The 12,514-nt window shown below is 37.6% G+C and overlaps 1 protein-coding gene across 1 annotated transcript; it reads right to left on the bottom strand.

Moving 5' to 3' along the window:
• Positions 1–659: 659 nt before the first annotated feature.
• On the bottom strand, positions 660–12,102 carry LOC137962342 (ER lumen protein-retaining receptor). Its single transcript, XM_068809156.1, has 6 exons — positions 11,739–12,102; positions 5,474–5,739; positions 5,257–5,372; positions 1,143–1,216; positions 974–1,037; positions 660–880 (listed from the first exon to the last, which is right to left on the bottom strand). The coding sequence occupies exons 1-6, from the start codon at positions 11,827–11,829 to the stop codon at positions 844–846; spliced, it is 648 nt and encodes a 215-aa protein (XP_068665257.1). The 5' UTR covers positions 11,830–12,102; the 3' UTR covers positions 660–843.
• Positions 12,103–12,514: the final 412 nt, after the last annotated feature.

The following is a 12,514-nucleotide window of genomic DNA, read 5'->3' as shown; positions in this document are numbered from 1 at the left end:
TTTTCACTTGGTCAAGCTGCCCTTTTGGTTATCAACGAAATAATAAAGCCCAATATAGTTTGAACCCTGGGGTTGCCAAACCCTAGTCTCATGTGGCATCTTGGCATTAGTTATCCAATTAAAGCAGCTTCTGCGCTCCTTGCAATGTATTGTGATTACTGTACAAGACTTACAAAACCATGCTGAACGTATTAAACTTACTCTTTGTCATATCAAAAGTTTCTGATGAGATTCATATTCTTTGCCACTAAGGTGATGAGTCTTAGATAGTTTCAAGAGTTGAAAAGATCAGGTACCAACCATGAGTGTAATGGTTCTGCTAAAACTATTGACGGATTGGACAAGTTTTGATTCTCTTATGGACTTCCAAAATCTGGACCTTAGCATTTCGCAGTATTGACACATATGAACAGTAGACATGCTACAATCGCATCTATTATTTGAGAGGAGACTAAATTATTGCAATTAGGCATCACATTCCGGAGGAAAAAGCTCGAAAAAATAAAAAACGCTACAAATATCTTCTCTTGCTTACGGCAAGAGCCACTACATAGAGAGTCCATACATGATTTCAATAAAAGAATTTGCAACATTGACGTGGTGGCTATACCAATAACGGAGGAAGCATTTTACGTATTAGAGCTATCAGAAAAATGGCCTTCTTGAACAACGAAATACCTTTTTCACTGTGAAATCTCTTACAGCCCCCATACAACATTTTAAAAGAGTACAGGAGTCGAAAGAGAAAGAAAAAACAAATCTAAATACACCTGGAAAACACCTGTGTTTATATAACTAACGGGATACCTCACCTTGGCGGTCCCCAAACTGCCGCAGAGGAGATCAAGCAGGTAACTGAAGTTTAACATTGTTCTTCCAGCTGAGAGAAATTGAACAGAAGATGAGCAGATAAATATGCAAAACAAAGAGAATAGAAAGACTTGCCATCCCTAATAAGGAGAGAGTATTTTACCTATGGAAGTAGTAATAAAAGAAATCTGCATACAGTAGCGTCTGGACAAGACCAGAAATCCAAGCTGCAATATAATTGCAAAGATATGTAACCAACACATACAAAAAAGTAAACTAGAAAAGGAAAGATTAAAATGTAGTAGTAACGGAAACTCCAGAACTTGACATACTTATCCAGTGCACGTAATATGGCTCAGTAAAGTAGCGGTATATCCAATTCAGGATGTACAATGCCCGATAAGCTCTGCATAGATATTGAACTATCTGTTAGATAAACAATAAAAATTATCTGCACCAAAATCCTTCATTACTAGGCTTGGAGTGAACTGAAAATTACGAAGAATTATCACAAAGACAACGAAAAAAATAAAAAATTCTACCACAATATGTTAATATTAGTGACAAGTAGATCAATGTGCAGTTTCAAATTTTGGCAAAGACACAAGGCACAAGACAGTGAATACGTCAAAAATATGACTCTGTTGATGATGATAATGATGCCTTCAGGGCATTAAACACTGTACAACTTGAGATTTCTGTATTACTGTTGTCAGGTTCCTTTGTCAAGCTTCTATAGGTGTCAATTTCAACCAATTAACTGATTTTTCGTTCTATCTTTTGTTCAATGGAAACAAACAGAATAAAAAAAATTATCTGATTACCTAACCAGATAATTTTACCCATTTACCATTTACCATTTAATAACGGGAACAAAATCGGGTAGATATTTCTTAGCTGATTAGCAATTACTGTTTAAAACAAGGGCATGCTTGTAATTTTACTTCAAAGCCATAAACCCTCATTCCATTCCCTCCCTTGACAATCACACCCAAATTTCATTCCCTCCCTTGACAATCGCACCCACATTTCACTGCCTCCCTCGGTAGTCTCACTCTCATTGCTCCTTCCTGAATGGGCCAAAACCCTCATCTCCACACCCCCCCCCCCCCCCCCCCCCCCTCTGTTTCTCTTCCTGGCGGCATGCCTTCAGCTCCCTCCTCTTGACGGCATCCCTCAAATCTCTCTTCTCCCAACCTATCCTTGTTTATGATGAACCTTTCCGGTGACTGCCTACATCAGGTAGTGCATTGAGTGAAGGAGAAACCCCGCCCGTCGTCCCCAATGCCTATGCTCTAGTCTCGTATTTTCTATTTATTCCATTTACCCTTATCCCATTTTCATCATATATCTGACATTTTAGAGAGGGTAACCCCTCGTCCCTCCCCTTTCTCTGGGTTTTTTTCTCTACTTTGGTTTTATACTTCTTGTATTTCTGCTCTTACCTGCTTTGTGCAGCTCAAAATTTTATCAATTTGAAATGTTAATGATTGAGGATTGATTGGCCATGGCTGTGGATCAGTATATGGGTTTAGATTCTAGGTAAAATTCATGTTATGCAATTGGGTAAGATGATGGGTCTCCAGCAGACGGATGGACAGATTCCAGTTTTTTTAAGCATAAAATTTTTTGCTCGTGTTATGATGGATAAGATTCTTTTATTTATTTCTTCGTTAATTTACCAGTTTACCCGGTTCCCTGAACAGTAATTGGGTAAATAATTCAAAACAGAATATGTTTATACATTAATCAATCAAAATGGAATAGAATAACTGTTTGATAAGCGAAATGGTATATGGCATAAATTATTTTATTCCTTCGTTATACCGTTTACACCCCTATGGACGTATGTCTGTGTATATACTAACTTTTGAGGGGGGATATTTAATGATACATAAAAAGCCACTTAAAATTCATAAACTATCATCCAATGGTAAGACGGTGTAACCAGGACCTGAGAATCGCCCTTAAGCTTGATCTTGAAAAAGCTTTCGACAGAGTTAACTGGATCTTGCTTGATGAGACAATGGAAAAAATGGGTTTTGGAGAAAAATGGCGATTTTGGATTAGAAGTTGTGGGCTTGGCATCCCACTCCATCATCCTCAATGGTTCGGTCTGAGGGTATTTCAAAGAAACCAGGGGGATCAGACAAGGTGACCCTTTCTCTCCGCTCTTATTCAACATAGTAGCAGAATTCCTCTCTGCTATGTTTTAGTCGGCGGTTAATCTTTGATGGCTCCCTCCCACTAGTCCCCAGCAGGCTTTTAATATTCCTATACTTCAATATGTGGATGATACTATTATATTTGAAATCAGGGATATTGATGGTACCAAAAGGATCAAAGTAGTATTGGGCCTTTTTGAATTAGCATCTGGGCAGAAAGTTAATTGGGAGAAAACCTCTCTCATAAGATTTAATGTTGGCCTCGAGCTTCTTGCAGAGGTGGCAAATTTATTTGGTTGTTCAACTACAAGTCTCCCAGCAACGTGCCTTGGCATCCCCCTCTTCAATGGGCGTATATCCCAAAGTTTATGGAACTCAGTAGTCGAAAAGATTGAGTCCCGGTTAGCAACCTGGAAGGGACGTCTCCTCAGCAAAGCGGGAAGGCTAATCCTTCTTAAGTCTTGTATTGCGGGCATCCCAAATTATGCGTTGTCCTTTATGCCTTGCCCTTCTTCTGTATGTAAAGTCATGGATAAAATGAAAAGAAGATTTCTCTGGAGGGGATCAAGTGATTCATTTAAATACCACCTGGTCAGATGGGATGAAGTATGTCTATCAAAGAGATTGGGTGGGTTGGGGATTTGGAAATCAAAGGAAATGAACAACGCTTTGCTCCTTAAATGGATATGGAAGTTCAACACTAATTCTTCTAACCTTTGGAAGGATATGGTTTGTGTCAAGCTGGATTGGAATTCTTCATGGTGGATGTCCAGTGGAAATCGGAGAGGGTTATCCTCAATATGGAGATCACTTTACTCGCTTCTTCATAAATTTTCTTCAACCAGTAGATTCTTTGTAGGAAGCGGTAGATCTCTTAATTCTGGGATGATCGGTGGACAGGGCAAGAACCTTTGTGGAACTCTTTCAAGAATCTATTCCCTCTTTCCACACAAAGGGAGATATCAGTAGCCAATGCTTTTGAGGGAGGTGGTTTGAGCCTACATCCCCAAAGGGGTCTTTCCGATACGAAGGCCTTGGAAGCAAGCCGTTTAATGGATTCTTTGAATTCTGTCAGAATGAGACTTTCTGATGCAGACAAGCTCATTTGGTGGCCTGACAAAAGCGGCAAATTCTCAGTTTCATCTGCATACAGATACATTAATGGTTGGGATTCGACGCAAAGAGAGCATGATATCTACTTTGTAAGGCGTCTCTATGAACCTCCAAAGATAAAATTCTTCATGTGGAGTGCTTGCCAAAGTAAGATTCTCACGATAGATGTGCTTAGAAGAAGGGGTCACCCATCTATCGACCCCCTATGTCCTTTTTGCAATGCTGATGCTGAATCCACCAGTCATATTCTGCTACAGTGCCCATTATCATGGAATGGGTGCACCTCTGTCCTATGCAAGTTAGGGTTGCAATTCTGTATATCAGTTGATCTGATCTCTTTTAGTAAATCGATCATTGGCTATCCCCTTCCTGGTCTCAGCAAAGTTATGATATCCGCTTGTGCCAGTTTCGTACCGTGGGGGCTTTGGAATGAATGTAACCTAAGGCGTTTCGATGCTAAAAGTAAATCAAAGGTAAGAGTAGCGGAAAGGGTGTTGGGACAAATCTCCACCTGGCTTCTCACTAAGAAGTCCTTTTCCTCCTTCAAGGGTACCTGTATCCGTGATAGCTAGAGCAATCTGGTAAAGATGCACTTTGGGACCAAGGTTCAAGTCAAGCAGAACTAGACTCCCCCAGAAGCTGGTTACCTAAAGTTGAATTTTGATGGCTCTTCTCTCGGCAATTCGGGGATCGTTGGTTTTGGGGGAGTTATTTCGGATCCATCTGGCAATCAGTGTTTCTCTTATGCCGGCCTGCTAGGCATCTCCGATTCAACGTCAATTGAGCTTTATAGCCTCCTTAATGGACTCCGCGTTTTCAGAGACAATTGCAGTGGTCCCATTCACATTTAAGGGGACTCCAAGGTGGTCATTGGATGGTGCGAATGTGCTTCCCCTCCACCATGGCGGCATTGGGACATCTTTCGGGAGATTTTAGATATTACCTCATTTCTCCCTTGTATTTAGTCTCACATTCTGAGATCTGCAAATTCGGCAGCAGATATGCTTGCCAAACAGGGAGCGTCCCTACAATCTCTTGTTGTTAGGGACCTGCTCCCTCTTCCTTTGTAAATTTTCTCTTGTTAATATAAATACATCTTTATCAAAAAAAATGGTAAGATGTACAAATGCTTAAGCACTGCCAAGAAGTGTAGGGAATGACAACTTACCCGAGAAGAAAAACATATTGCCCAGTCAAGTTGTCAACATTCTTAGTCCTCTGCAGCAAAACCAATTGAGGAAGTATAGCAACAGCTTCCAAATATAATGAAAACGTCCACATCACCTGTTTTAGCCACAAAACAGTATAAAAATCGTACTAAACAATCATGTTAATTAACAATATGAAAAATGAATGAAATCAGGCAGATTGCCTAATTAGCTTACCTCCTTAAAAGTGAATTTATCATTAGTTAGTAGGGCCAAAACTAAGCACGGTAATACAAGGAAAAAGTGACGAAAGGTGTCTTGATCTTTATCATAGGATCTCCGGACAATCTTATGGCGCCTCATGTACCATACTATTGAAAATGAGCTCCCCAAGAAAATCAACTTCATGATGGTATTATACAATGAGATAAAATCAGAAAAAATATCCAAGTATCTACTAGCAAAAACAAGAGCATAGAGTTCTTGTGTCTTCAGAGAAATGCCTGCACATAAAGAACACAGCAAAAATTAATGTAAAAACACTGGCTTAAAGACTTAAAGAAAAAAAGAGAAACAAAAACTCTACAAATGTATGCTAAAGATGGAACTTGAGCTTCACTTAAAATAATAATAGGCTGAGACTTTTCTGTTAAAAATATAAAGGTTTCATAATTTCACATTTTAATTTCGAAACATGATAAAAAACAATTAAATGCCAGTTTGGAAGCCAAATTATGACTACCAGCTGCTTATAATGAACAAATCATATTCATAGACTGAATACAAGAAGTGTAACCATAAAATTAAAATTAACCAGGGTAATGTTAATTTTGTTCAATCAAGAGCTACCAACTGTAGGCCTTGTTCAATGTTGTCACTAGAAGAAAAGAAAAAAAAAAAAAAATATATATATATATATATATATATAAATATATGTTAGTTTCCTAAAGAATGTACAAACCAGACTAGGGGTCATTTATACACACTGGGTGGAACTATCCAAAATGATCCTTGATATTTGGTCATCAGTGTATTTTATATAGCCTTTTTTTAAAAGCAAAAAAAAAAATCCACAATTTATTGTAAATGAAATCACATTCCTAGATCAACTAACTCCTTGGCTGATAGGTTAGCTGAATTTGGAACCTCCCAACAATCTCTCATTGTTTGGGACGGTTTGCCCTCCTTGTAATCTTGCTCTTCCGAGCTTATAATATAACTCAGAATCATTTCAAAAAAAAAAAACTTCTTACTCATGAAATCACTGAGCTAACAAAATGCTAATGAATCTATAGAAGTTAAAGGGACAAATTCTTGCATTGCAAATCCTGTTTTGCAGGAATGAGCAGGCAGACAAGCACCGTTTATGTGCTGTAAACATTCCCAGCATTGAGGTCAACTCAAATATCAAGAGCTAGTTGGGCCAATCTATGACTGTGACTAACCTCTAATTAAGTTGCTGTAAGTGACTAAACAAGCATCACAACTGCTTCAACAACCATTCTCTATTTTGAAAAAAAAAAAGACTGAAAACTGGAAGAGTCTAATTTCTATTGCTATATGTTACATAATGAAAACCATGCTGGAGTTGATACTCAAGGGAGTCCCAAATTTGATCATCATTTCTATTGAAGGTGACAGAGTCATTTAGTTGGAGTTCCTCTTAGCAGGGGATGAACAGAGAATTGTTTTGTGAGCTACTAGTAGTTAATAGTTCAGATAATTACTACCAAAGTTATGCTTAATTTCTGTTTATGTTTCATTTGCAAGATTAGTTGGGTTTTAAGTGTAAAGGCTAGTATTAAATTATTAAGAATAAAGTAGCTAGGAAGCCTCACACTACTGTTTTTGTGGGAAAAAAGGGAGATATTAGAAAATGATCCCAAAACCAGGTATACAAAGCAGAGCAATTTTTTGAGTTTTGGAAGACTGCAAAAATCAAAAAGTTCTGCCCAATATATTCCACTTAGAAGGAGAAGCAATCCCATGGTATAAGCGACACTTAAGACATAGCCTAGGATGTATTAGGACACCTTTTTGAGTGGTGTTGGCTTTGGACCCATATAAAATTTTTTTGACGATTTCTTTTCAAAATATAGAAAATGAGGATTTTGACCCGACCTAATCCAAACTGAGGCAGATGGAGACAACATACATCTATCGAGAAGAATTTGAATGCCTAGCCAACCGACAGAGGCCTGGCTAGAAAGGATGCACATGGAGAGTTCCATTAGTGAAATGAAGACAGTTGGGAGCTGATATTCAAGTATTTCAACCATAGATCTTGTTGGAGGCAATTGAGTTGGCTTGCGTGCATGAGCAGAGACATCACATTGTGAGTGATGAACAGAAGTCAGCTATTGATAACCTCTCAAAAATTACAAAGCTGGTCAATAATCAGTTAGTATCCAAATAATGAAAGGTTAAATTAGTAAAAAGGGTGAAGGGGTGAAGGATCATTTGGATCTAAGCAGAAGGGTAAAATAGTATTAAAATATGGATTTAAATTGATGTCTGAAATTAGAAGAGAGTTAGCATCTAAGGTAGTTTGGGAATCTATTTTTAGAATTTAAGCGATACCAGAGTTAGTTTAGGAGTTGAAATCTAAGTTAGCCTGGGATTAGTTTAAAGACTAACAAGAAACACTCAAAAAATGACAAAAGAGGACAAAAAGAAAGGAGTAAACAAATCCAGAAGCAGACCAACATAGGAACTGGAAGTAAATTTTTCGGTAACAAAATATAAGCGACAAAGACCTTACATGCAGAACTCAGAGAAGCTGACAGAATCCCCATTCTTTACTCCCGAGCTCTTCATTATGGATATGAGAGGCTTTTAAGTGCTTAAATGTGGAATCATTCTTATTTGATTGTATTCTCCTATAGTTGCACTTTATGGTTTTCATCTGCAATATTCAGTCTCCACGAACGGAGAGTACCAATTAGAGATACATAAAGCCTGTCCACAGTTTTAATCCATCTTTACTTTTCAACAAAGTGCTCAACCATATTAAAAACATATTTGTGTTTTGGTCTATAAAAACATTTTTTATCAATAAACTAAAAAGTTATAGGGGTAGGCATGGTGAGGTTTTTGAACACCCCCGCCCCCACAAACCTGTTCTGAGACCCGTCCTACAAACACCCATGACGGGATTGGAAATCCAACCCCGTCCCCACTCTGTTCTCCTACTCTTCAACCCATCCCCGTCTCATCCTTGCATCCTCAACCCAAACACACGTTGGCCCATGGCCCATTCAATTTTTAGATAATCTTATTTAATTTATAAAAAAACTAAAATAAATATTTTTTTATAGACTGTGAATTTTAAAAATTAAAATAAAAACATATAAACATATCAGATATAAAATAATGAAAAATGTAATCATACAATTAAGCACCGCATGCAACATTTCCATACAACAATTAAAATTTTTGATCGAATACCTATGTTCAAGTGAAGAATCTCTATTTTTTAAGAAAAAAATGATTTTTTAAAATAATAAAGGGAAACTTTATAACCACAACAGGTCGGGTTTTCATCAGTCATGAAGGGTGAAACCCATTCCAAGCCCCAAATCTGTGCGGAGTATTTTTTTTCACACAACATCCCAATGTCCCCACCCCACAGGGCGAATGGTCAACCCTACCCCCTCCTAAATTGGGTTCAGTTTCCCAATTAACACAACCCATGCCCACCCCTAAAATGAAATTTTGAAATTGAAAAATCACAATGAGAATGACATACAATAAAAGCACTTACCCCTTGGTCACATAAGAAAAACACTGGTTACCAACAATATCCTCATCACTATTTCTATCCAGTGGCTTGTTAGATAATCAACTCACCTGCTTAAGTAGTAAAAAACGTAATGACCTAAATCCCATTCCAGACTGGTGGATTGAACTGCTTTGACAAGAACCCAAGGATCAGACCAGGTCAATAGCTTGGCCTTTGAGTTAGCCAGGAGACTCAACCTGACCCAGCTGGGTCCAGTTCCTCAGTTGAGAACGGTAAAAATGTAAACAAGGGGACTTGAAGCAGTGACCTACTAGGTTCAATGTGAGAAAGCAACCACTCCATGTCACCTACCGTCCTACTAAGAAACATGATTGCTATAAATCCTCTTGCACTTGCATGTTGTGACAATTTTTTTTTTTTATTGAAATGTGGTGTATAAGCTATTACAAAATAGAGTAAAGCACAAACAAACCTAGCTAGGCAGGCCTTCCTCCACAACAAGGTATTGGAGCGAAATACCCATTTTAACCTGAGTGTCTGCTAAATGACATGTTGTGACAATATGATATATAAAATTCTTGAACACATAAAAATACAGTTTAGTGGCTGATATAAATTTATTCTATTACTTTTAAAATATTTTTTTTTTTAAATGATATTACTTTTAAAATATTATACACCCTTTTTAAATGATATTACATTTAAAATATTATATTCTTGAGCACTTATATTGCCACACACACACACACACACACACACACACACACACACACACATACACACATATATGTATACACATCGACATACATATTTTTATATATACCAGTTGAACCAATTTCAGTGGCTCGATTGGATCAATGACCAGATCAAGATTTAAAACATTGCAAAAAAGAGTGAATCAAATTTTATCCTCAAGCTTAAAATATTTAGTGATAATGGTGCCATCATAAGATCTGAAGACCGGTTGCTATTAAGATTCCATTACGATGTATTCCTTAATTGAGGAAGATGAATCTCATATTATTGTCAGATAAACACTAAAAATGTAGGACCCCCAAGATGATTTACCACCATTTCCAAGAAAGTATGTAAATATGCATGCATGTCATGCAAGTCAGGAGTTGAACCAAACAGATTTCATCTTGTCATTTCCTATTCCAAAAATATATATATGTCCAGTTTCTTCACACTGGCCCACCCTGACTACTTACAGTTTCTTTATACAACTTTTCTACAAAGTGGGATTCCAATTCACCAAAGACAGCTGACCCTTGACAAAGGAATTAACCATACACTGCAACTGACTACCATGGAATTGACTTGTGATCTAACAGATGACTCCATGTCACTAAGTTCTCTTCAATGTGCACATCTACAGCAGTCTGTTTGGTTCAAAGCTTAAACACTCAGTTTTCCTTTAACTACTTGTCTATGTGACTAATTTCTACATAATAAAAGGCTCCCATGCCAAGCTTCATTCTGACAACTTCGTCCCCTTGCAACGCATTTGTTCCATTCGGTGCTACCCAACACCCAATGCTACTTCTAACTGTCTACTGTTGCTCTCACTTAAATAGGCAAATGGTATGAAGCAAGAGAAAGGTCAACAAAACAAGTGAAGCATTGCAAAAGTACTAGGACTAGAGATTTACATCAGAGGGTTCACAATTGTTATTTCATATTAGAGGCTTAAAGAGCACTGGGCGAATGATTCGTGGTGAGGATTAAGGAGCGCTAGTCTCATGAACTATAAGCTGCCAGGCTCCTCGGAAATCCATAACTGAAAGGAGAGTGTGTCATCTGTTACCAACTCACTTGTAATGGAAAAGATGAATATTGACATCACGTGTAGAAATTTTCCTAGTTAAATCTGCTGAAAAGCCCCAGAAGTTCAAGGCAGCAGAGAGATAAGAGAAATTGCTGCCAGAAGAGGCTTTTCTTGAATGGTGAGAGCAATTTCCATGTGCAAAATAACGTCCAATCAACCACATCCATAAGTTGACTTTCATTTACCTACATCAGGAGTAGTCGACCACCGAGCTCCGTGATCAGTAGCTTTTCATCTTTATTTTAATAAAATCACAGACCATGACAACTACAGTCACTCATGTGGAGCCCTAAAACTAGCACACAACATATCAGACTCAGTAGTTGCATTTCTAACTTCACCAAATTGTCTGCACCACTTGATTATTTGCCCCAGTCGCAGGTAGTAGGATTAGATGATTAGAGGTCCATGGTATACAGGTAACAACATTCTATTCAAAACAATGTTCACAAAACCAAAGAGATAAACAAGTAACTATCAATCATTAATTTACTATCAGAAGATAATTAGAAACTGCAAACAGCAAAGCACAGCCTTTAAGCCTCAAGCAGAACTAGTCTAATTGATTATCGAAAGATGTCGTTACTCAAAACGAACAGATCTACGCAAAGGTGCAAATACTGCAACTGTAATGTCTAATAGATAGCCATCCCTTTAGAAGTTCTCGTCGAGGGACGTGGAAAACATATTAAATTAAACCATATACAGAGGATTAGCTGGAGAAACCGTCAAAACATCAGATTTTCAATGCAAAGAGTGAAATAGTTTTGTGTAACTTAGAAATGCCAAATACAGCATTGAAAAACTACAATATTTTCCACCTTAAATTAGAAACAACCGCAATAAGCACAAAGACAACAATGACGTAATTAAATTCGCGAAGTAATAACGAGATCCGCCAAATTATAGAACATGAAGGAAGAAAAAAATACCTGCGCATGATTTGATGGTGTGGATCTTAAGGAGCAGGACAAGGACGCTGAGAAGATGCGTCATGTCCCCCGCTAATCTGAAAATATTCATTTTCGTACAGCACCAAGAGAAAGGATCCCAAACTTTGTGGACGATCGATAGATCTCGGAACCTTAGGGTCTGGAGATGAGGAGGAAAGTGGGGAAAGTGGGGAAAGGGGGAAAAAAAGGACAAAGCCCGGTATGCGGTGTGTGATAACGGTGATGCGATGCAGCGAGCAGCGGTCCGGGGTACAAGTTCAAACCACGTCTTATTTCTGACCTAACTGACTTCGGTAATCGAATTCGGATCCAATTCGCAATGAGAGCCCTTTACACCGTAGGTGAAGGAAATCTGTTCCATCAAATTATTATTTGAAGGTATTTCCATTCTGTTTATTTAAATGGATAAATAAATAAAAATAGTAAAAATAAATAAATTTTATATTAAAAAAACATAATATAATATCTAAAGTAAAAAGTCATACATAATATACATAGTAAGTTCTTTCATATAGAACTTCTTCACTCGAATGCTAATATGGCCTCGCACTATTCATTGGAACTCAAATTCTATATTGCTTAATGAATAAGCAAATCGATGCATGTGTCTTAGACGTGTTTGAACAACTACCAAATGTATAATCGGAATCTCCTTATTATAGAACAATCAAACAAACAAGTGTATTTTCATTAATACTTTTATAGCCTGATACAATGTCAAACGCCTAGCCAATACAACTCAAAAGACCAATTTG

Source organism: Aristolochia californica, unplaced genomic scaffold, assembly GCF_029961685.1.
Source record: "Aristolochia californica isolate CCGP_79_NKW_82.1479 unplaced genomic scaffold, dmAriCali1.0.hap1 SCAF_1, whole genome shotgun sequence".
Taxonomy (NCBI): Eukaryota; Viridiplantae; Streptophyta; class Magnoliopsida; order Piperales; family Aristolochiaceae; genus Aristolochia; species Aristolochia californica.
Note: the sequence above shows the minus strand (reverse complement) of the source record. Positions and strands in the feature narration are given on the sequence as shown.

Coding starts and splice junctions, on each gene's coding strand:
- LOC137962342 (XM_068809156.1), bottom strand. CDS start 11,829: ATGAATATTTTCAGATTAGCGGGGGACATGACGCATCTTCTCAGCGTC. Junction 5,740..11,738: donor CACCATCAAATCATGCGCAG/GTATTTTTTTCT, acceptor CTTTATGTGCAG/GCATTTCTCTGAAGACACAA. Junction 1,217..5,256: donor CAATATGTTTTTCTTCTCGG/GTAAGTTGTCAT, acceptor ATATCTATGCAG/AGCTTATCGGGCATTGTACA.